The following is a 22902-nucleotide window of genomic DNA, read 5'->3' as shown; positions in this document are numbered from 1 at the left end:
CATTTGTGCTGTAGCTGGGGGAGGGAGCCGGCGCGGGGGCGGCTGGTGCTGGGATCGCAAAGCATGGCGTGTGTGGGGGTCCTGGGCTGCGCTGGGGCTTTCAGGAGGTTGCGATGGAAGTGCTGTTTGCTCCTGGTTAATGGGTGACGAGGCTGGTGGCGACAACACAGCTGCTGCGAGGCAGCTCTGGCTCCGTCCTGTCTGAAGGGGAACACGCTAGAGCCCAGAGGCAGCCAGTGGAGGAGTCGCAGAGAGACGCATGGGGAAACCCATGGCACCCGCGCCTTCCTGGCAGCTCGTGGTGCAGGGCAGCGTCTCCAAAGCAGCTGGGACACTTGGTTCTGGTTCCTGCCTGATCACGAGTTGCCCGGGGGTCCTGCCTGATGCTAGCATGACCGGTGATTTCCCCGCTGGCCCGAGCCACCTTTCTGTGCAACTGCCCCGGTTCCTTGAGCGGGAATTCCCCAGGCTCCCAGCCCCGCTGCTTTCTGTTTCAAAAGTTTGGCAGGGGCGGGCGCGGGGGCCGAGAGCAGAGACATGGCCCTAGGTCTCCTCCCTGCTCTCTGCCCGCACTCGAGACCCTGGAGCCGGCTTGACCCTCTGGAGAGGCTCAGCCCAGGAGCAGGTGGCAGGAGAGTCCCCGTGCAAAGCACTCCCATCCCTGGGACCAGGAGCCTGTTGGCTGCGGACCGGAGTAGCCCAGCAGGTGCCGGTGCCCCAAAGGGCACGGGGCACTTCACAGGGGCCCCAGGCTGTGCGGGGCGGTGTAGACAGCGTCCACCTGGGGCTGCAACCGGGGGCAGCTCAGTGCTGGTGAGACGTAGCCTGGAGGGAGCCCTCGTGGCCCTGTCCCGGGAGCTGCACATGGGTTACCTGTAGGGCCTCAGCTGCCCACAACCAGCGGAAGAGCTGGTCCCCGGGCGCAGGAGGCCGGAGACCGCCTCGCCGGGCCGGCAGGGTGAGCAGGGCGGCTGTGCCGGGGTGCTGGCAGGGCACAAGGCTTCTGGTGTGATAATCCACAGTGACAGGGAGGCAGAACTGGCCTGTAATTAGGGGATTAGCGCCCAGGCAGGCCCCTCCCATGGACCTGTCTGGGTTTTTTAAAATCAAATGTTGTTTCTGGGCCAAATTAGTTCTGAATTTTGACTGAGCAGAGCTCAAGTCCATGTGGCAATATCTCCAGCAAGTCTCCTCTCTTCCAGACTCTTCTTCAGTCTGGGGCTTCAGAAGTTCCCACATCCATGGCAGGCATCCTACGTGCAAGCCCAGAGGCTTGGAGGTTTAGGTGCCCCTGGTCTTGCTTGCCCTGAGCTGAACGGCTGAAGGAGCTAGGGGCAAAGCTCGAGAGCAGTCCCCCGTCACCATCAATGGCCCCCGTCAGAGGCATTATAGACTCGCGGGGTCAGCCTGCCTGCAGTGCGCCGGACAGGCCTTGACCCTCTAACTGCGCTTGGGTCCGTTCACGGCTGAGAGGGTGGTGTCTCCCAGACAGGTCTGGATAGGCCTGTGCGTGGGGGCAGGAGGAAAACCCAGGCACGAGGGGCTCTCCTGGACCCGCTGTGAACACTTAGTGCCTGAGCAGGGCTGCTCCTGGGCAGTGGCCGGGTGCTTTGGACTGTACCCAAAACCCTCCCTGCAGACCTGCCACTGGAGGATTCCCCTCGGAGGGCTGGATGGAGCTGCCCGGGATGTATTAATTGTGCGGAGGAAAGCCTCCCGCTGGGTGATTCCCTGTGGGCATCAGCAGCTGCTCGCTTTCCTCAAGGCATTCCCAGGAGCGCCCGCGCCTCCATCGCCAGCTTGCTGAGGGGAGATGCTGTATGGGGAGGGGATGAGCTGGAAGCCAAGCATTCCCAACCACTGACTGCCCGTGGTGCCTTGGGCAAATCCCTGTGCACCCATGCTGGGACTTGTAGTTTGGGGGCAACAGCTAGCACCAAGGGTGTTGGGAGTGAGCTGTAGGCAGGCTAGCCAGCGACAGGGCAACAGGCGAGGGGGTGAAGCCCTGTCTCCACCTGAGAGTGGCCTCAAGTGGAGGGGGAGGTAATCCTATGCACCCTGTTGGAAGAGGATTTGTAGCTCATCTGGTCCCTCCACGGTGGGTCCATTGTGCTGAGCCCCACAGCCCCACCCTGCACGGCCCCGGCCACTCCTGCAGCCTGGCAAGGCTTTGGCTGGCGTCCCAGAGCTCAGCGCCATGCCTGGCGCGTTCCCAGCCCGGCTGGGGGTGGCACAGCCACTGTGTACACACGCAGGTGACTGGCGTCTGAGTCAGCTCTCGGGATAAACTCGCCCAGCCAGTCTGGAGCGGGGCGAAACTCCGCAGTGATGTCACCAGCCCTGCCCTGCGCGTGTGGGAGTGGGCCCTGCTGGGGGGGCACGCCGGCCCGGCTGCCCCCTGCACCCGGGTCCTGTGCTCCAGGCCTCTGCTCCCACCTGGGCTGGGGTGGCAAAGCCAGGCTGGAATAACCTGCAGCTGGCAGGAACCTGGGAAGGCAGGGGAGGAACAGCCTTTTCCTGCTCTACCTGCCCCCGGGGCTGGGCTGGAGGCTGCTGTGTCTCCTGCCCAGCCAGGAGCTGGAGTGACCACACTGAGTCCTGATCCCTGGGCACCAATGTCCGAGCGGAGCCCTGCATCCACACCCTCTCCTTAGCACTGACGCCTCCCGTGCCACACGATGGCTTCAGTCCAGACCTTGACCCAGGGGGGTAGGAGGTCAGAGTCTTAAAGCGCTGGCGATCCTTTTCAGACTCTGGCTGGCTGGGATGGCGATTGGGTCTGGCATGGGGGGCAGGGACATGATCACAGCATCCCGGGCCTGGGGTCTCAGCACCTTCCCCTGCAGCTCATACTGCAGCTGGAGTCGACAAGGGGGGTCCTGCAGGGAAACTGAGGCAGCCCCACATGCCAGCTGTCGGCATCCAGCAGTCAGGAAGACCAGCGTCTTCCTTCACCCCTGCCCCGGTCGGTGCAAGTGAGGCCGTGGGGTTGGCTCTGCTGGCCAGGATGCAGGGGGCTGGCTCGGAGCATGGCACCGACTGCGGAGAAAATGTGCCCCAGGAGGTGCCAGAGCCTCCGTACTTCAAAGGCCGTCACTGTGAACGCACCCGGCACCAGGCGTATTGCAGCCATCGCCCGTTGGGAGGCTGAGCCATCAGCTCTCAGGTCCCATCACTTATGCATGGCCCAAGAGCCTTGCGCCCATGGCAGAGAGACGCTGTGGGTCTAGCTGCCTGGGGAAGGTGTCCGTGCAGCCACTTAGTTCCCTGGATCACTGAGGCCCTGGCAGCTGGGTGCAGGAGCTGGGTGGGGTGGGGTCACTTGGGGCCTTGCCCAATGTGTTTCAGTTTTAAATTCCACCCACTGCAGGGAACCCGATCCCATCTCTCCCTCCTGCCAGGCAGCCGGCTCCCCCAGGCAACGGGAAAGTCCTGGCTCCTCCTTGGAGCCCTTGGGAAAGGTGAAAGGTCTCCAGGTACTTTCCAAAAGAGCTGGGTCTGGGGCAGTGCAGGGGGACGCAGTGAAACCTCGGCACCCCTGAAAAGCTGCTGAGCTGGGAGCTGCTGCCACGAGAGCCCGGGGCTTCGGGGATGAACGTGCGGCTCCCTCGGGCCGCAGCCAGGCAGGGACCCCAGAGGGACACGCTCTTGGCTGGGATGCCAGAAAGCAGGGGGTGGAAGGAGACTTGGCTGGAAGGAAGGACAGGGCAGAAAGTGAAAGCTTTCATGGCAGGGGGATTATACAAAGGACTCCTGCATATTCCTAGCGGGACAGGTGCGTGCAGCGAGGCGAGGTGTGATGCATCCCTGTGCTGCCCCACAAGCTGAGCTCTGCTGTCTGCCCATGCCCTGCCCCTGGCACAGACACCACCCCGGAGAGGCACTGCCCTGGACGGTGGCACGCGGCTTGGTCTCCTGTTACACTGAGAGACTGTTGGTCGTGTTAGTCCGATACTGAATTTGGGCTCAAGAAAGCTCGTGCTTTATATCCATACCTGATGTTGCTGGTCTATAAAGGGGCGCCTCTGCCCTGCCTTCAGTCTGGAGGCCCAGAAAGGTGCAAACCTCCCTTGCCTCCTGCTGCGTAGCCAAGGCCCTTCCCTCCCGGGGCGCAGCCTGCCTCCCTGCCCCGGCTGAGATCAAGCATGGCTGGGGGCATCCAAAATCCCGGAGGCCTGGGACTTGCATGAAGGCTGCCTGCCTGGATCTGGGGAGCCCCTGAACCCCCAGGTCTGTAGTCCTGGCAGGGTGCTGGCCCGGTTGAGTCCTACAACCCATGGATTTTTGTAGGCTCAGTTTTTGAGCTTTGCTCAGTTGCATTTGGTACTAATTGGGACTTGGATTAAAGAAGAAAAAAAAGATCTCCCTGCCTCAGGCAGGGGCATAGGGCTGCCCGGCTCTCCCCAGGACAGGCTGCTGGACGCGGCTGGGCCCCCCTTGCAGGAGGCTTCGTTGCAGCTGGGGGAGGCACAGGCCGAGAGGGTGTGAGAGTCGCTCTCATCATACCCATTTATAAATCCATAGTGCCTTCACACCTTGAATACTGCACCCAGTTCTGGTGCCCGCACCTCAGCAAGGACATAGAAGGACTCGAGAAGGTCCGGAGGGGGGCAACCGGATGAGGGGTACGGAGGGGTTTCCATGCAAGCAGAGACTGGAGGGGCCAGGCCGGGTCAGCTTAGCAAAGGAGATGTGAGAAGGGTTTACAAAATACTAACTGGTGAAGAGAAAGTCCATGGGGATTTCTTATTGACTTTCACAAGGCAAGAACCAGGGGTCACAAACTGAAATAAGTAGGCAGTCGGTTCAAAACGAACACCAGGAAGCTCCTTTTCACCCACGGGTCACTAATGCGTGGAGGTTACAGCCGCTGGATGTGGTGGACACTGAGAGCTCGGCCAGATCCACCAAGGGAGCGGACGTGCTTGGAGGAAAGGGGCTGAGCAGGGAGTGAGGGGCACGGCCCTTGAGTCGCAGTCTCCAGGTCAAGCAAGCTCCAAGGGAGAGGGACTGTGGAAAACCCGTGGTCAGACCCAGGTCGCTCTCCCTTCCAGCTTTCGTTTTCTGCCCGTGTGACGGGAGACTGAGTACAACGGACAGGGGGTCTTTCCCAGTCGATAGCAGTCCTGGAAGCCAATGCTTCCAAGGCCCTGCACGGCTCCGAGTACCCCAAGTTAGCAGGAGACAGACCGCTGCCGACTGGGCCTGGTGGCCACGGGACCCTAGGTTTGCTCCCTCCCTCCCGGCTGTGAGCCTCTGGTCTCCCCCTGCCCAGCCCCGGACCGGGGGAGGGATTGTAGCAGCCTGCGGGGGCTGGAGGTCTGGGGACCGGGCAGCGTTTGTTCGGTGCTTGCTGCGACCTGCTCCCCGTAGCAGCGCGGAGCTGACTCGGGAAGCCTTCAGCCACGTGGTGCCGCGTCAGCACGCACCTGCCTCTGCCGCTGGGGCAAACGGCTGGGATTTCACCGCCCTGGAAAGAGGGGCCGTGGCTGCACGCAGTGCAGAAGTGGCTCTCGCCTGTGGAGCGGCTCCAGGCTGGCACCGCGGTGGCACTGGGGTTCCCGCTGCCACCTCTGCCGGGCCACGGAGAGGCCTTGAGCAATGAACAGAGCATGGGGAAGGCACAGCCGGGGTGGGGGGGTGGATGGGTTGCAGCTGCCCAGCGCTTCCCACCCTCTGCAAGCAGCTCCTAACTGGGAGGAGTGGGTGAGCACCACGGAGCTCGAGTGAGAGTTGCGTGTCGCCGCGTGGCCGTGACGAAACGAGGGCTCTGAACCGTGGCGGGTACCAGGGGTGTCAGCTGCTCTCCCGCCCGGGCACCCGTGGGTCCCCACACGTCCCCTCTAACAGCGCCAGGTGAGCCCTGCCGCCCCTTCCTAGCTGCGATCCAGGGGAGCGGCTGTGACGCACACGACGTCTCCGAAAAGGAGGCAGACGGACTGGAAAACCCAGTGCTCCCTTGCGGTCTCTGGCTTGCGGGCTCCTGGGATTGCATGAGCCTGGCGGCCGTTCCCTGCTGCCTGCCTCCTGGGAAACGCTCAGCGCCGCCTTGCCGCAGGGCTCGTGGTGACGGCACTACTCGGGCGGCAGCGCGGCCCCGGGCTAGCGGGCACAGATGTGAGTGGCCGGGGTGGAGCACACTGTGAAGCAGGGGGCAGCCGGTCTAGGGCGAGCTGCCTGGTCGTCCATGCTGGTGCTGGGGGTGGCTCTGGGGAAGGGGACAAGGGGTTCCCGCCAGGAGAGGGGCACAGGGTGCAAGCCCCAGGGGCTTGGCTTCTGCAGGGAGCTGGGAGGGAGCCCCCAAAAGCCAGACGGAGCCGGCTGGGCACTCGGGAAATTGCCCCCAGCCCCCTGCGGTCTGTGGGAGGTGGCGACAAGCAGCTCTGCCGGGCCTGTGCGGAGCAGTGGAGCTGAACGGCCGTGCCTGCACCCAGCCTGCACTCGGTGAGGCCCCGGGCTCCCGCTCCGCTGACAGAACCGGTTTGCAGCCAGGCAGGAGCATTCATGCAGCATTGCCAAACTGGTTTTCAAACCGGTGCAGGGCCGGCGTGTGTAGACGTGCCTGAGCGTGTCCTCTCCAGAGCCCCCTTCCTGCCTGGCTCCGGTTCGTGGACTGGGCTGTGTCTGCAGCCGTTGCACTCATTCTTCTCCATGACATTAAACCCACCTAGCCCCATAAACCCTGCTCTGCTTTGGCTCAGGACCTCCCAGCTCAGCTCCGCTCCGCTCCGCTCCCGGCTTGTGACTAGCCTTTGGAGCAGGCTGCTTGCTCTGGTGCCCCTGGCCTGTGCCGTGGCCACACCGATGGCCAGCACGGACTTCCCTGCAGGTCCGTGGGCCATGCAGCACGCTGGGGCTAGCCCGGTCTGCAATGACGGTGGTAGGGGACCCGTGGGCAGGACACGTCTGCAGTGCTGCGCTGGGACCGGGAGCCTGGGACGATGCCTTCAAGGCTTCGGGACCGGGCAGCAGGGAGGGAAACCGCTCTGCTCTGGGTCTGACGCTTTCTGTCCTTGCCGTTCAGCCCAGTTTGTGCAGACACATGAGCTGCCCCGGGGAGGCATCGGATGCCCTTGCTCCAGCTGATTTGGGGGCAGTGCCCCTGCCTCGGCCGTGTGTCCAGAAGGCGTGAGACGTGGCACGAGCCCGACTGCAGGGCGTCGCAGCCCCAGACACGCTGTGCTCGTGGCCTCGGTGGGCGCAGACTCCCCTGGCCGCTGATGCAGGGCTCTTGCACCAGCTCCCCCCTTTCTTGCGGTGGAGCCATTTCGAAGCAGCCCTGAGCTGCCTGGTGCTCTTTGCTCTGGGCGGGCGCCGGGAAGCTCGGCTTGTTTGTTTTTGAAAGGGCGCCGGCTGGGCCGGGGCGGCAGGGCCCTTTGCCGGCAGCAGGCGAGCCCGGAGGGGAGCGGGACGTGCCGGAGACAAGCCCGGGGCAGGGCAGGGGGTGGAAGTCGGGGATTCCTGGCTGCGGGATCTGAGCCGATCGTGGGAGGTGGGTTTTATCTCCGTGGCATGTGCCTAGTGCCACGTTGTCCTCTGTGCTGCGCTGAGCTGGCGCCCGTGCCCCCTTCCCACTTGCAGCCCTCCGTCACCCTCCTGCTGCTCCGCAGCCCAGGCGCCTTCCCCTCCGGACTGTGAACCAAACCAGCCTGGATGAGCGGCATTAATGTCTCTGGTACTGGCAGGTTTGGTCTGGGACCCCCGTACACCTGCCCCTAACCCTGCTCTGCTCCCCTCCCTGGCAGTGAGCTTCAAGGACTGCCCGGAGAGACAGCGGACGGTTTATTCCCCGAGTGACACGCGGTTCCGGGTGCAGACGGATGGCGTCGTCCAGGTGAAACGTGCTCTGCAGCTCCACGACCATGAAATCAGCTTCCACGTGCACGCCTGGGACTCCACGGGCCGCAAGCACTCGGCCAGAGTCGTCATCCAGAGGGAGCGGGGCCAGCACGGCCACCACGTGGTACGGGGACATGTTGCTGCACCCCAGGGCCCTTCGCACCACAGCGCTGTGCCGGGGGTCGGTCCCTTCCCCAGGTTGTCCCAGAGGAGATGGTTTGGGGCATTCCCTTCTGGGCAGAGAGGACACCCCCGCTCCCCTTGCAGCTGCTCCCAGAGCCCCATCGCCATGGGCAGCTGGAAGAGTGCCCCCCAGCCCCTTTACTGGGGCACCCCAACACCCTTAATGCCCCCTTCCCTGTGCCCTGGGTGCAAGCCCAGGGCTGCCAGGCAGCTGGCATGTCCACCCTCCTGCCTCATCCCTCTGGACTGGAAGCTGGACGTGCCTTGCGGTTCCCGTCACGCTGAGTCCAGCATTACAGGAGTAAAAGCTTTCGGCTAATGCATCCGTGAGCCATTAGCAGGCGTCGGAGGCAGTGCCCAAATCTCTGAGCCGCTTGCACACCCTCCTGCCTTGTGGCCGCTAGTACAAGGGCCCCGTCTCAGTGTGACTGGTCTCTCTGTAGGACGCCGCGCCGGGTGCTCGGGCAGACGTGCTGACCTTCCCGAAGTCCCATCCTGGCTTGAAGAGGCAGAAGAGGGACTGGGTCATCCCACCCATCAACTGCCCAGAGAATGAGCGGGGCCCCTTCCCCAAGCAGCTGGTCCAGGTACGGGGGAGCCTTCGTCTCGGTGCTGGGCTTGGCCGGGGGCTGGACCCGGTCTGGGGGGCTATTGGGTGGGGGAGGCTGGGAGCCGGGAGGGCTGCATGGGTGTGTGGAAGGTGTCCTAGGTGGACACCGTGGCTGAGGGCTCCCAGCTGGGACTGGGACAGTGAGGAGCTGCTTTGTGGGACCCCCACCCCGGGACAGGCCCCATGCATGTTCCCTGGCTGACCCTGCCACTGCTTCTCGCCCAGATCAAATCCAACAAGGACAAAGAGACCACGGTTTTCTACAGCATCGTGGGGCCCGGCGCGGACGAGCCCCCCGTGGACACCTTCAGAATCGAGCGGGAGACGGGCTGGCTCCTGGTGATGAAGCCGCTGGACAGGGAGAAGATCCCCAAGTACATCGTGAGTCCGGGTGCCGAGGGCAAGGGGGTGGCGAGCTTCCACATCCCACTGTCTGGGTGCTTGCATCCAAGCCTGGGGCCGGAGGAGCAGGTGGAGGTTTCTTGGGGATGGTTCTTGCCCGCTCCTGCACCGGCTCTTTCCCCGAGACCTGTTCCTGAATGCAGTGTGGGAGCTTCGTCCCCATCAGAATCGGGCTCCGGGAGTGCTGCAGCTGGCTTCTGCATTTGCCGGCTGCCTTGGCAGTGCCCTGGGTTCGTGCATGGAGCTGCACTGTGAAGAGCCTGGGCTTTCTCCAGCTCTGAGCCCGTTGCTTGGCAGAGTGGAGAAACTCCGGGCTCGTGGCAGCATCATGGGTTGAGGGAGTGGGCAGGCGGGCAATGAGCTGATGCCCTGCGGCCCTGTGCTCTTCCCAGCTCTTCTCCCACGCCGTGTCTGCCAACGGGCAACGCGTGGAGGACCCCATGGAGATCATCATCACGGTGACGGACCAGAATGACAACAAGCCCGAGTTCACCCAGAAAGTCTTCACGGGCAGCGTCGAGGAAGGAGCTAAGCCGGGTAACTGAGCCAGGGGCCGGCTCAAGCACGGGCTGAGGGGTGCCGTCCCAGACCTGCATCTTGGGGATGTTCCCATGAAACTGGGTGATAAGGGCTGACTTGAGCACCAGAAGGACCAGACTTAGAGCGGCACAAAGCCTTGAGGGGGCAGCACTGGGGCTGCAGATGCCAGGGAAGGGGGGACTCCCCATCACTGGAGGGGGTCAAGGGGAGGGTGGACAGCCTCTGGTCAGGGCTATCTTATAGATTCATAGATGTTAGGGTCAGAAGGGACCTCAATAGGTCATCGAGTCCAACCCCCTGCATAAGCAGGAAAGAGCATAGGCAGGAAAGAGCGCTGGGTTTAGATGACCCCAGCTAGATGCCTATCTAACCTCCTCTTGAAGACCCTCAGGATAGGGGAGAGCACCACCTCCCTTGGGAGCCCGTTCCAGACCCTGGCCACTCGAACTGTGAAGAAGTTCTTCCTAATGTCCCGTCTAAATCTGCTCTTTGCTAGCTTATGGCCATTATTTCTTGTAACCCCCGGGGGCGCCTTGGTGAATAAAACCTCACCAATTCCCGTCTGTGCCCCCGTGATGAACTTATAGGCAGCCACAAGGTCTCCTCTCAACCTTCTCTTGCGGAGGCTGAATAGATCCAGTTTCTCTAGTCTCTCCTCGTAGGGCTTGGTCTGCAGGCCCTTAACCATACGATGCAACCATAGGTGCAGCGATGCCTGTGCTCTGCTATGGATATTTCCCAGGCTTCTGGGCTTTGCTGGTTGCCCCCCACCTTCTTTCTGCTCCATGTGTCGGGGGTTTTAAGCCTCCCTCAGAGGTGCTGGATGCATCCCAGGCTGGGGCTGGGGGCTGGGCTGTGCCGATGCTCCCCTTGGGATTCAACCCTGGAGGGTCCTGGCTAGAGGGTCTTGCCCCTGCGTTCAGGGTCAGACCGATGCCATGTTCGGGGTCCGGAAGGAGTCTCGCCCCCTGGCCAGATTGGTCCTGGCTGCCTTCCTCTGTAGCAGAGGCACGGCCTCTGCCTGGGATCTTTTGAGCGAATATTAACAACCTCTACAGAAGCAGGATGTTGGCTGCTGCGGTCCCCCTGCTTCATCTGGGGCAGGTCCAGTGTCATGTCGGGGTTGACGGGAGTTTGACAGAGATTTAGATGGTGGATTTGTCTGGGGTGGTTTGCACAGAGCTGATCCTGCTTCAGGCAGGCGTTGGCCTGGATGTGAGTTCTGGGTGTCCTGTCCAGCCCCGCGTCGGAGCTCTGGGAGGGCTCCAGGCTAAGGGACACTGTGTGTGGGCAGGCGCCGGGGGCCAGGAGAGGAGGGCTTGGTCTGACACGCGAGGCAGGCTCAGAAGAAGGAGCGCACAGGGCAGGGATAGGTGGAAATGTGCTGCCGGCTGCTTGCTTGCTTCCCTGCAGGGCTGTTCCCTACCATGCCACCCCACTTCAGACGCATCCCTGTGTTAATGAGCATCCTTGCTTTCCCGCTCGTGTTCAGGAACCTCCGTGATGCAGGTGACTGCCACAGACGCGGACGATGCTGTGAACACCTACAACGGGGTCGTGGTGTACTCCATCCTGGACCAGGAGCCCAAAGCCCCCCACAGCCAAATGTTCACCATCAACAAGGACAATGGCATCATCAGCGTGATTGCAACGGGGCTGGACAGAGAGGTGAGGGCCCTGCAGAGCGGGGAGGATGGGTGGGTGCCCCGCGGACCAGGCGGTGGCTAGTGCATCTGCTTGCCGTGAAGGCTGGGTGTTGTGGGGAGGGGGCAGGCCCTGGCCAGGGCAGCCCCCGGCCTCACGTCGGTGCTCGGGGGCCGCTCTGGCGGCAACGAATCCATCTACCATTCCTGCAGGGACATGGCCCTGCTTCCTGATGCTAACCCCACTGTGACCTTGCTTGCAGAAAAACCCCGAGTACACGCTGATTCTCCAGGCAGCTGACATGGAAGGCGCTGGCTCGATCACCACCGGGACAGCCGTGATTGAGGTCGTTGACACCAACGACAATGCCCCTTTCTTCCAGCCAGCCGTGGTAAGTGGCCACCAGCCTGCTTCCCGTTTGCTGCATTGCCCCACGCCCCTTCTGTCCAGGGGCTTTGCTGATGCTGGCTGGGCGGTGATTTGCAATGTGTAGCCTCGTTTGTAATGGGAGGTTGCAGATCTGGTTGTCTCCAGGCCAGGCAGGCGTTTAGTGAGGAAGCTGAGGGCTGGAGACGCCCTACATGCCCACTGTGGGAAGCTTTCTGAATTGTGCCCTGTTAAACATCAGTGACAGATGCACAGCAGCTCCCTCCCGAAGAAGCGCGGTCTGGCTGTGTGACCCAAGGTCCCGGTCAGCCGGCTCTGTCGTGGCTGGGGAGCAGTGACCTGGGCCGAGGCTGGACGGATGCGGTTCATCCCTGCTGGGGACTGTGCCTGCCAAGGCTATTATGGAATAAGGGTGGCAGGGACTGGGGTCTCCCATCCCTGGAGCCTGGGGCTGTCCATCCCCACTGCATGGTGCACCATGCTGTGCTGCCTCTGGGAGCCCCAAATGCAGCTCTGTACCCGGTGTTGGGTCCTTTGGGAGCTGATCAGTCCCACATGCTGCTGCTGTGAGGGGCTCTGTGCCATCCACAAGGGCTGGAGGCTACAGCTTTTGGCTTTGAATGAGTTTTCTGGAGCCGGGAGAAGTCCAGACTAGGCCTGGTGCCGTGAGCCAGCCCGGCTGCAGGAGCTGCCTGGTGCCATCCAGCCTGCATCTCGTTTTGCAGTACGAAGCCACCGTGCCCGAGAATGAAGTGGGCTTTCTGGTGGCCCGGTTGACGGTGGTGGACGAGGACAGCCGAGACTCGAAAGCCTGGAGGGCCGTGTACCAGTTCCAGAAAGGGAACGAGAACGGCGACTTCGTCATCACCACGGACCCCAACAATAACGACGGTGTCCTGAAAACAGCCAAGGTGAGTCGCACCCTCCCGGCCCATGCTCCACCTCGCTGGCTGTCCCGGGGCAGCGCAGAGCTGGCTGGTGACGTGTCCTCCAAAGCAGAGAGCCTTCTGGAGGCCCCAGTCTCCTCTTCTCCACAGAAGCCAGGTCCCAATCCTGTGTCACGTGGCAAGAGCAGGGAGAATGTGGGGCAGTCCCATGTTAGCCCAGAGCTATGCTGTGCATCAGCCATCCTCACGCGAGTACCACGGTACTCCAGGGCACCATGAGATCTTTTTAAGGGTGTTGTGCAACCCCTGGTAGGCCCCTTACCAGCTTAATCTGTCCCTGGACGGGGCTGAGTGCCTTGACAGAGCTCAGGGCGTAGTTCCCTGCACACCCCGGCCTGGTTGCTCCCTTGCTGATGTTCGTTGCATGGTCTGGTGATGAGAACGGGATGCTGAGCAGCCTGCGGTTTGCCCCTGGCCTTGCTGCAGATCTTCCAGGCTTCCTTGTCATCAGCCCATTGGGGTGCTGCCTTGTGGAGGGTGGGCACCAGCCCTCTGAGCACAGGCAGCACTTGGGTTTCTGGTGGAAGATGCCAGGGAAGGTGATGTGCCTTTGGGGATCTGCAACCCAAGCTTATGAAGAGTAGAGCTGCTGTTGGGGGAGCCTTGCCTGGCATCCAGCCAGACCGTGAGGGCAGCCCGGGGCTCAAGACCATTTCCCTCCTCTCTGTACTGGCCAGGGCTTGGATTTTGAGAGACAGAAACGCATGGTCCTATACGTCACAGTCATAAATGAGAGCCCCTTCGTTGTGAATCTCCCGACTTCCACCGCCACCATCACCATCGACGTGCAGGACATAAATGAAGCTCCCATCTTCATCCCACCTGTCAAAACGGTGGACATACCTGAGGACACCCCCATAGGACAGGAAGTCACCTCCTATACAGCGCAGGACCCGGACAAGAGCCAGGCGCAGACGATCACGTAAGATGGATGGGCCCCCGGGGTGATGTTCAAGTGGCCGGGTTAGCACCAGAGGGAGTGGGGCCAGCACGGCCACCACGTGGTATGGGGACAAAAGGAAGGTGTTTTTGCACAGCATGTAATTAAGCTTTGAAGCTAATTGCAGCAACAGGCAGTAGAGGCTGTTTGGCTAGCCAGGGTCAGGGGGCCTGGACAGACAGAGGAGGAGTAGATCTGTCCGGGGAAGTCGGGGAGCTTGCATGCACCTGGGACTGCTGCTGACCAGGACAGCAGGAGGGGGAAGCTCACCGTGCATGCCATCTGCAAGACCAGACGCTGGGCTAGCTGGGCCCTCTGTCCAGCAGCTCCTAGGTTCTCCCCCATCTCCATTGTTTGCTCCCTTGAGGAGAATGAAGGGCTGAGTGTCCAGGCGGTTTAGGGCTGAACTGCACCCACAAACTGCTCTGGCTTTACACGGGCTGGGGCTGCACAAGAACAAGCCACTGCTCCATGTCCTGTGCCCTATGCAGCCTGACACAGCTCAGCAGAACTGCCCCAAACCCACCCTGAGCTGGAACTGGGGCTGTCTCCAGTCCCCTGCCTGGGTCTCTTCCCTTCAGCCTTCCCCCTAGCTGGAGGATGACATAGACTTGGCTGCAGTCTGCAAGGGGAGGCAAGCCAGGCAAGCTCCTAACGCATCCTGGAGTCCCCTCCCACCACCCCAGTCCCTTCCCAGTCCTTCTGCTCTAAGACCAGCTCCCTGCCCGTACAGGTACAGCTTGGTAAACTCCCCCTTGGGCTGGCTGGAGATTGACCCGCAGAACGGCATCATCACCGCAGCCAAGCAGCTGGACAGGGAGTCCAGCTCCATCGTCAACAGCACCTACAAGGCCATCGTGCTGGCTGTGGACAATGGTAAGCCAGGCTCTCTCCTCTGGGAGCAGTTTGGTTCGGGGTGCAAGGACCCTTCCCCACCTCCTTCCCTCCCCTTCGTGCAGCAGCCATGTAAGAGCTCAGGGCAGCACATGCTGCAGTCTGGAGCAGGAAAAGGGAGAATTGTGTGTGCAGCACAATGTCCACAGCCCTACTGGGATGGGGAAGGTAGCTACAGCCTGCAGTCAGAGCAGAGACATAACTCGGAGCTGCAGGCCTGAGCGGTGTAATGCTCCCTGGTGCTCTGTGAGGATCACTGACCCGAACCCTGCCCCTCCAAAAGCACATCTCCCTGTGGTTGTCAGGCAGTGAAAACAGATGTGGGAGGCAGCTCAGGGGTCGAAGAGCAGACAGATGTGGCTTTTGCACTTCCCTCTGGCTGAAACGGCACCCTCTGTCCGTCAGGCTCTCCACAGACCACCGGCACGGGAACCCTGATCCTGACTCTCCTGGATGTGAACGACAATGGGCCGGTGCCAGATCCACGGGAGTTTGACATTTGCAACCGGAACCCCACGGTGCAAATGCTGCACATCGTGGACAAGGACCTGCCCCCAAACACATTCCCCTTCTCGGTAGAGCTGATGCACGGCTCCAGTGCCAACTGGACCGTGGCTCTGAGTCCACAGGGTAAGTGGCTGCAGCATATGGCACATGCCTCTTGGCTGGTTTTGCTGGGGCTGTCCCAGGACATGGGTCCAGGCCATGCCTCTTCCGTGGGTCTGTCCAGGCTGGCAGTGCAGGGCCAACCCTGGGATCTGGGGCAGGCCCTGTTTCTTCACTGAGCTGCAGAAAAGAGGCTTGCTTGGGTTTGCCAAATTCTCTAGCTGCCCACATGCCCATGGCTTCCATCACCCGTGGGGCTGGGGCTTTCTTGCTGATCCACCCAGCCAGAGAGAGGGCCTTTGCACACCCTGGGCAGCAGACTTGTCCCAGGCAGGACTCAGAGGCCAGGCAATGCCAGCAGTCCCCTATGAACCAAAGCAGCTGATGGAGGGGAAGGCTTTCAGAGCGAGACTGCTGGGACCCCAGTACCTTGCTGCAGGTGGCCTTGGGGTGGCGAAAAGGGTTCAAGCTTTCCCCTGGTGCTGGCAGGGCAACTGCAACCTGTCCAGCTGGAAGTGGCCATCCTGGTGCTGCTTTGGAGGTGCTGTCTTCCCTCTGCTCCAGCCAAAGCAGCCCACACTGATGCTATCCCCCAGACACAGGTCATGGCTTTCCTGCAGGACCCTGCAGCAGCGCTGTACACTGCTCAGGGCCTGCAACCCTCTGCCTCCAACATCCTAGCTGCTTCCAGGTGTGTCTCTGGCTCCTAACCCTAAACCCTGCTCTTGCTCCCAGGGGAAGACCTGGCCCTCCGGCTTCACAAGCAGCTGGAGCCCGGGGAGTACAACATCTTCCTGCAGCTGACGGACGGCCAGGGCCAGTCCCAGACGACCATCGTCAAAGCCCGCGTGTGCGACTGTGATGGGGACTTCAAGCAGTGTGACCGCCGGGGGTACTATGCCGCGGGTGGCCTAGGCATCCCTGCCATCCTGGGCATCCTTGGGGGAATCCTTGCCCTGCTGAGTGAGTACCGTGTGTGGGACACCCTCATGCCTCGTAGCTAGGCTGGTAGTGCTTCGGAGAGCGAGGGGCAGGCCTCTAGCTCTGGCTTGCGACGTGCATGCATTTGCAGCTAAGACCAAGTGGGGCATCTGAATCCCAAGAGCCTGCACGTGGGATGCCTGCCAATAGATTTGGGAGTATCTGAAGTCCCAGGGGTAGAGCCTGCGACAGAGGATGCTCACCGGTTGTAGCGCCATACGTGGCGTTTAAAACGATTGAGCTGTGCCTGCTCAATCGATATGGTTTTTGGAACGATTGAGTTCTGCTCAGTCAAAATGATTTGGAGTTGATTGAACCTGGAACATGAAATATATTAATTTAAAAAAAAAATGTGCGTGCATTTGCAGCTGAGGCCTAGCAGGCTCTGAGCTGCAGCCGGGAGGCAGGGGTCTCCCCGGCTGGAGCCATGTGTGAGGGGCCATGAACTGCATGAGCTGGCGTTGCTAGCACCTGAAGGAGCCTCTCTTGCTTCCTCTGCCTTCCAGTCCTGCTGCTTCTGCTGCTGCTCTTTGTCAGGAGGAGGACAGTGCAAAAAGAGCCCTTGCTTCTGCCGGAGGACGACACCAGGGACAACGTCTATCAATATGATGAGGAGGGCGGGGGAGAAGAAGACCAGGTGAGCCTGGGGGCCTGTCTCCTACTTTAGGAGGATCCCGGTCTGAGGGGGCAGAGCAGTGTCTTTGCGTGGCCCCCGCTGCTTCCCTGCAAGCTCAGTCCTGCCGGAGCAGCCATGTGCAGTGCCATCCTCTCGAGGCAACATGCCCTCTCGAGCAAGCTGGCAGAAAGGCTTGAGAGTGCCAGGCAGCCCACGCAACACTGGCAGTGCTATTCTGCAATGGGGTCCTGGCCCTAGTACAACCCTGCTCTGAGCAAGGAGCAGCTCCTGGTGACCTCTGTCCCCTTCCCCTCCACAGGACTATGACCTGAGCCAGCTGCACCGAGGCTTGGACGCGCGGCCTGAAGTGACCCGCAATGACGTGGCGCCACCCCTTATGGCGGCCCCGCAGTACCGCCCGCGGCCCGCCAACCCCGACGAGATCGGCAATTTCATTGACGAGGTGAGGATGGTGCTGGGCTCCCTGGGGCTATGGCTTCAAAGGGTCGTCCCAGCTTTCCTGGTGGGGGATGCTCTCAAGTCACCGCAAAACCCCTCTCCCCTTTCCAGAACCTGAAGGCGGCCGACACGGACCCCACGGCACCACCCTACGACTCCTTGCTGGTGTTCGACTATGAGGGCAGCGGCTCCGAGGCCGCCTCGCTCAGCTCCCTCAACTCCTTAGGCTCCGACCGTGACCAGGACTATGACTACCTGCAAGACTGGGGTGGCCGTTTCAAGAAGCTGGCCGACATGTACGGGGGCGGTGAGGAGGAGGAGGAGTAGCTGCCTTGCAGGGGCACAGATACGTGTTGGATGGTTGCTTTGACCCCTTAAGTTTAGCTCCGCTTGGGCACTGCTCTCCCTGAGCTGGGGGTGGATGACTGAAATTCCCTTTCCATAGCCCATGCTAGCACCCCTCAAATTAGCCATTTCTCTGCTGTGGTCTAAGTTCCTGGCACCCCAGCTAAAGCTGTCCAGGTTCGTTAGGGAAAAAGAGTTCTGTTGCAGGTGCATCTAGGCTGGGGTGCACCCAGCATCTTGGCGGCAGTCTGTCAGGGGTAAAAGGGTCTTGCCCACTGCTTTGGTCCCTGTATGTGTTGCCCCATCTGGACTGAAGGTAGAGCAATGCATGCAGGGATAGGTCGTGTCCACAGGCCAGTCCTCCGTGTTTTAGCAGGTCCGGGCTGCATTCTAGGAGCACAGGCGACCGGCCTCTGTCTCCCCTCTTCTGGCTCCTGTCCCTGGCCTGGGAGCTTCTGACTGTTTCAGCTGTCCGTGTTTGGACTGGGTCTTTCCAACCCCCCTCCAGCCCTGGGCTCGCACGTGCACCTGTGCGCGTGGCAGAGATGTGTTGCCTGGCTGCAGGCTCTGTGCAGTGTGGCAGGAGGAAGCACTTACTGCTGCACCACTGTCTCCTGCCTGCCTAGCCTTTCTCGCTGCCCACGTTTAGGGACAGGAGCCTGCCCCACTCTTGACCACTTCCCTCCCCTCATGTCACAACAAGGTAACTATCTCCATCCCCTTCAGAATACCTCAATCCAAAGGGAAGAAGTGTCAGAGCAAATTTGCTGTGGAGCTGGCCATGCCTGCAGGGTGCCTAGATGCTAACAAACTCAGCTGGAGGTAGCTGCCCACCCAGAAGGTACAAGGCAGTCCAGCACAGAGCTGAGATGCAGGGAACGTTGCCAGAGATACTGAATTTTCAGGTGCCATTTGCTTTTAATCTTGCCTTGATTCGGTTCCATTAACCGAGGTGCACTTTGACATTTAGCACTGTGAACTGAAATGACCAAAGATGCTATTATCCTTCCCACTGAGCAAGCACAATCGTGAGAGCTTTGTGGCTGGGGTGAACTTTGCCCCTGGGACATCCTCAAGGAACTAGCAGCAGACAGGTCCCCTCTCACGTGGGGAGTCTCTGCTGACAGCTGTCCAAGTGCCTCTGTGCTGCGTAGGGGTCAGCATGTCCTTATGCATGTGTTACGTGCCTGGTTTTCTCTTGTGCCTCCTCCCCTGCCCCTAAAATATTGGATTATAAGCCAAACTGCAGTGAAGCATGGCTGACGCCTTCACCCCTGCCTGCAGCTGAGGGCTATGGTATCCTTTCCAGCCTCAGTTCGTCACTCAGAAGCAACACATCATCCCGATGCTTGGTACCTAGACGACTCTGTGCCCCGGACGAATAGGTGCCATATGAAAAAGTGACCGTGGCTCAGCCCAGAGCCATGCTGTATCTTTGTAGAAAATTGTACCTGTGCTTGCATGGGGGAGAGGTGTGCTCTGTTATTACAGGGATTTTTCCACTTGCATAGCATTTTAGTAGGGTGCCTTTATTCAATATAATAGATGCCAGCAGATTTCTATTTTTCCATCATACCGGATCATAACATTCCTTCCTTCTGCATGTTGTCTGATGTATCATATTTTCTGTGTAGTTACGGTGCATTTAATGACCTTTAAAAAAGCCAGTGACTTTACCTGGGTTCTCAACTGTATATTTAGCAGCCTTCATATTTTGTATTTGTCTGTGAAAGGGAATGCGGGTATGATGCAAACCAGGAGATGAGCAATGGCTTGGTGTTTAATTTGATCATCTGTTTTTATAAAATTTTAATAAATTTGTTTTTAAGAAACTCTGCCTTTGTTGCTTCCTTTAAGGCTCACAGCCCATGTGCTGCCTCCGCTGCCCTTGGTTAAGCAGGTGTATTTTCATTGAGCTTTTTTAAGTTCAGTGCTGGAAGTCAAGGCTGTCCCCAGAGAACAAGGCTGCGATTTCTCAGATCGAGCCCAGCTGGTTCCCTTGGTGAAGCACAAAAGCTGAAAGCTTTCTGCATCCTCTTCTTGTTTTAATGACAACACAGAAATAGCTTTCAGAACAACCGTGCCCTGGTGAGACCAACCCCGTGTGTCATGCGTGGAGCTGGTGCAAGCTCAAAGCTGTCACTGAGGACTGGAAAAGAATCTTGCCCTGGCTTGTTCTTGCCTGAAAAACGAGTAAAGGGACCCACCTGGGGCCTGCTCGGTGCACATTAGGCGCACGAAGAGGTAGAACTAGAAAAGGGAGCTTTGGGGGAAGTACAGAACAGCCCAGGTACCAGCCAAGACTTCAGGAAAAGGCCCCCTCTCCTCTCCACTAGAGCAGGTTGGCTGCCTGTCTCTGTTAGCTGTGTTCATCTGAAGCCAGTCAGAAAGCAGGGTAGGCCTGCACCTTTACAGGCTAACTGCATGACATATATACGGGGAGTGCGAGCTTTTGTGAACCCAAGTTCACTTCCTCAGTATGGGGATACCCACAAACCCTCCTAGGGGAGATGAGGCTTCTCCCAGCACTTCAGTCTTTGCCCACCAGAACAATTACTTTAATTGAACCATCCTGTTGCCTCTGTAACTCTGCATCTGGCAGCCTATAGAAGGTATGGAGCTGCCCACCGTCAGAAGCATGTCTACCATGCCTTGCGGCACTGCTGGAAGTTGGAGTTTGCAGGTCATTTTTTTTTCTGAACCCAAATGCTGGAGCTGACTGCACGAGGTAAGCGACTCCTGTGTACTTGTTTGTGCTTGGGGGAAGCTGGACAGCAGCCCTTGAGCTGCACCTGGAACCGGGAGGGAACGCTTCTAGGAGAGGTGCTGAGACTCCACGTGATGTAGCTGCTCCCAAATGCGCGTGGGGCTGTGAACCCCATCCCTTCTGCTGTGATGTGGGTCAGAAGCTGGAAGGAACTGCTTACTCCAGTTACATCAGAGGTGGAACGGCTCCATGCAATGTCAGACAATGGCCTAGGCTGGGGGAGAGATGCCGTATCCAGTAGGAAGTGGTCTAGGGCCAGGAGGTGGATGCCCAGCTCCTAGAAGTTCCTGGGCTGTGAATGACTACGGGTCAGCATCTCCGGAGCACCACCTCCAAAACACCGCGCCTGCAGGGGCCCATGGGAGAGCTCTCTGCTCATCCTCTGATAACAGAAAGCAGCTCCTTCCTCCTTTGTGATGATCCCTCCCAGTGTTGAGTGATTCTGGATCCTCTTACTGGTGGGAAGACCTCTGGATACAAGCCACCTGTGCCTCGGTCTCCTCCCAAGCTCTGTGCTTGGGTTTATGATCACACCGGGTGCTAAACGACACCAAAGGAGAGGCAGTCTCTGTCCCCTGTGCCAAGCATCCAGGTAACTGGATAGAAACAATCATTTCCTTAGCGATTATCCACATCTGGATACACAGGGAGCTGGAGCATCTAGGATGATGCACCTCTCCTTTCTCCAAAATGCCAGGACTAGCAGGGACTTGCTCTTGTCTATTGTACCTGCGACTGACTGGTCCTGCAGCCATTCCTGGGTTTTACTGGAAGAAAGTCTTCGCTGATCGTTACCGGCAGAGACACCTGGTGTTTGTAGGAGCTCTGACTCTGCTTTCAAAACCGGCCTTCAGTCAATGGAGACTAATAACATATTGTTTACACTGCTGTAAGTGTGCAGCTACACGAGGGATATAAAGGGATCTGGCCTGATGTTCTGGGTACTGATTTATCAGCTGTGTCGTGGACAAACGTGTGTCCTGTTTGTCTAATAATAAGTTAAGAGTTGAACCGAACGGAACTGACTGCAAGAAAAGGCATGATAGTGCCTGTTATCAGTCACTTCCTCAGCCTGACAAAGGCTATTTGTACATGAAAGCTTGCAAAGAAGAATTTTTCCCAGAAGATAACAGATTTACCCAACGAACCTTGTGTGCCTATGTCCTTAGACCAAAACGGCTACAACCTATGTCCCTGTTATCAGACTGATAGACGTGGGGCTCCTGATGCCCCATTCGCCAGCACGCGGGAGACGTCCCTTGATCAAGGAAATGTCGGGAACGGATAAGGTGTCCCATGATTTGCATTGCACCTGGACATCCAGCGGCCCAGGTTCATGCTCTCGGAGGGTGCGGTACTTTTTGAGCCCTTACTGACTCTGCTTTGGTGCCACCAAGTGTTGAAATGCTGCACCGCCGTCCCCTCGGCCCCGTGGAAACTGCTTGCGGTGAATTACCTGGAGGAGAAAGATTGGAGGTGTAGCCAGGTTGGGTTGGGATCCGGCCGATAGCCTCGAACGGCAGCAATGGGCTAACGGCATTCACTGGTAGCGACTGCTAACACCGATTTCTACTCTGAGCCGAGAGCGTGCCCGTGGGATATCGTGGCCCGCGAGTCCTAGGTGATGACAGGACGACTAGGAGCCATGCATGGGAAGCGTGACCTGAAGCTGTATGGCGAGGCAGGGAAGAGTTGGTGCCATTGCACCGCTGGACACGACTGCGTACAATTCCAGCTCCGTGTTAAATGCAGACGGATTCACGCCAGCCGGCGAGCTGGACTGCCCGGGAAACGCCAGCTCTGCCGTCGCTTCTTCTCTGGAGCAATTCTGCTGCTGCAGGGCGTCTGGCCCACAGCAGGGCAAGGTGCTTTTATCCCTCGGGGAGCCCGTCTGCAAGCTCTGGGGTTATCGGGTGAACCAGGCTGGCAGGGCTGGCGCGGCACAGCACCAAGCGGCGCCCGGCTGAGAACCCTGCTGGAGCCTACGTCCTCAGAGGGGCTAAGAGCGGCCGGCCTGCTTGTCCTAGCTGAGCGATAGTGGACGGGGATGCGAGCACCCTCCACGACTGCAGCATGAGGGTGAACACTGGGGAGGGCCCAGGCCCACTGCACCCCTGGTCTGGCCTGGCCTGGCCTGGCCTGACCCTCCCAAGATGGCGGCGAGCCTATGCCTATACAGGCGTGACTCTCCCAAGATGGCGGCAGGCTGATACCTATGCGGCTGACCGTCCCAAGATGGCGGCGGGCCTATATGTATATAAGGGTGACTCTCCCAGGATGGCTGCGGATTTATATCTATGCGGCTGACCGTCTCAAGATGGCGGCGGGCCTATGCCTATACAGTATAGGGATGACGCTCCCAAGATGGCGGCAAACTGATACCTATGCGGTTGACCCTCCCAAGATGGCGTCCAGCTTCGGCCGACCTCCCCAAGATGGCGGCCGGGCGGCAACCCTGCGCAGGCGCGCTGCGGCGGGCAGTCATGGCCGCGAGTTTGAAGCTGGAGCGGGTGACCCAGGCGCTGGAGCTGCTGCTGGGGAGGCCCGCGGGCGTCGGTGAGAGGGGAGGGGGCGGCTGAGGCCATGCCCCCACAGATGTATGGTGCATGGCTTAGGCTATCCCCCCCCCCGGTGCATGGCTGGGTGCATGCCCCCCCAGTGCATGGCTTAGACCATCCCCCCCACCCCCCCAGTGCCAGCATGGCCAGGCCAGGCCAGGCGGTGCGAGGCTGGCCGTGAGGG

General features: G+C 59.9%; 2 protein-coding genes across 3 annotated transcripts in view; both read left to right on the top strand.

Annotated features, from left to right (window-relative positions):
* The first annotated feature begins 5978 nt into the window (after positions 1-5978).
* Positions 5979-19225, top strand: CDH1 (cadherin 1). 2 transcript variants are annotated; one of them, XM_025209137.1, is made up of 15 exons: positions 5979-6117; positions 7746-7963; positions 8466-8609; positions 8858-9013; positions 9427-9571; positions 11067-11242; positions 11481-11609; positions 12331-12516; positions 13230-13474; positions 14226-14368; positions 14792-15016; positions 15728-15955; positions 16480-16610; positions 16909-17052; positions 17160-19225. In XM_025209137.1, the coding sequence occupies exons 1-15, from the start codon at positions 5994-5996 to the stop codon at positions 17373-17375; spliced, it is 2610 nt and encodes an 869-aa protein (XP_025064922.1). In that variant the 5' UTR covers positions 5979-5993; the 3' UTR covers positions 17376-19225. The 2 variants fall into 2 exon arrangements, with proteins under 2 accessions (XP_025064922.1, XP_014377396.2); XM_014521910.2 differs by lacking the exon at positions 5979-6117 and adding an exon at positions 6929-7194.
* A 3370-nt stretch (positions 19226-22595) lies between these two features.
* TANGO6 (transport and golgi organization 6 homolog) overlaps positions 22596-22902 on the top strand; it is a 56440-nt gene continuing 56133 nt past the window's right edge. Inside the window, exon 1 of the mRNA XM_006027857.3 lies at positions 22596-22716. Within this exon, the coding sequence (XP_006027919.1) occupies positions 22596-22716 (121 nt within the window). The remainder of the gene's footprint in view (positions 22717-22902) is intronic.

This window comes from Alligator sinensis, unplaced genomic scaffold (genome assembly GCF_000455745.1).
Source record: "Alligator sinensis unplaced genomic scaffold, ASM45574v1 scaffold255_1, whole genome shotgun sequence".
In the NCBI taxonomy this organism is placed as follows: domain Eukaryota; kingdom Metazoa; phylum Chordata; order Crocodylia; family Alligatoridae; genus Alligator; species Alligator sinensis.
This window is presented reverse-complemented; position numbering and strand designations above follow the sequence as displayed.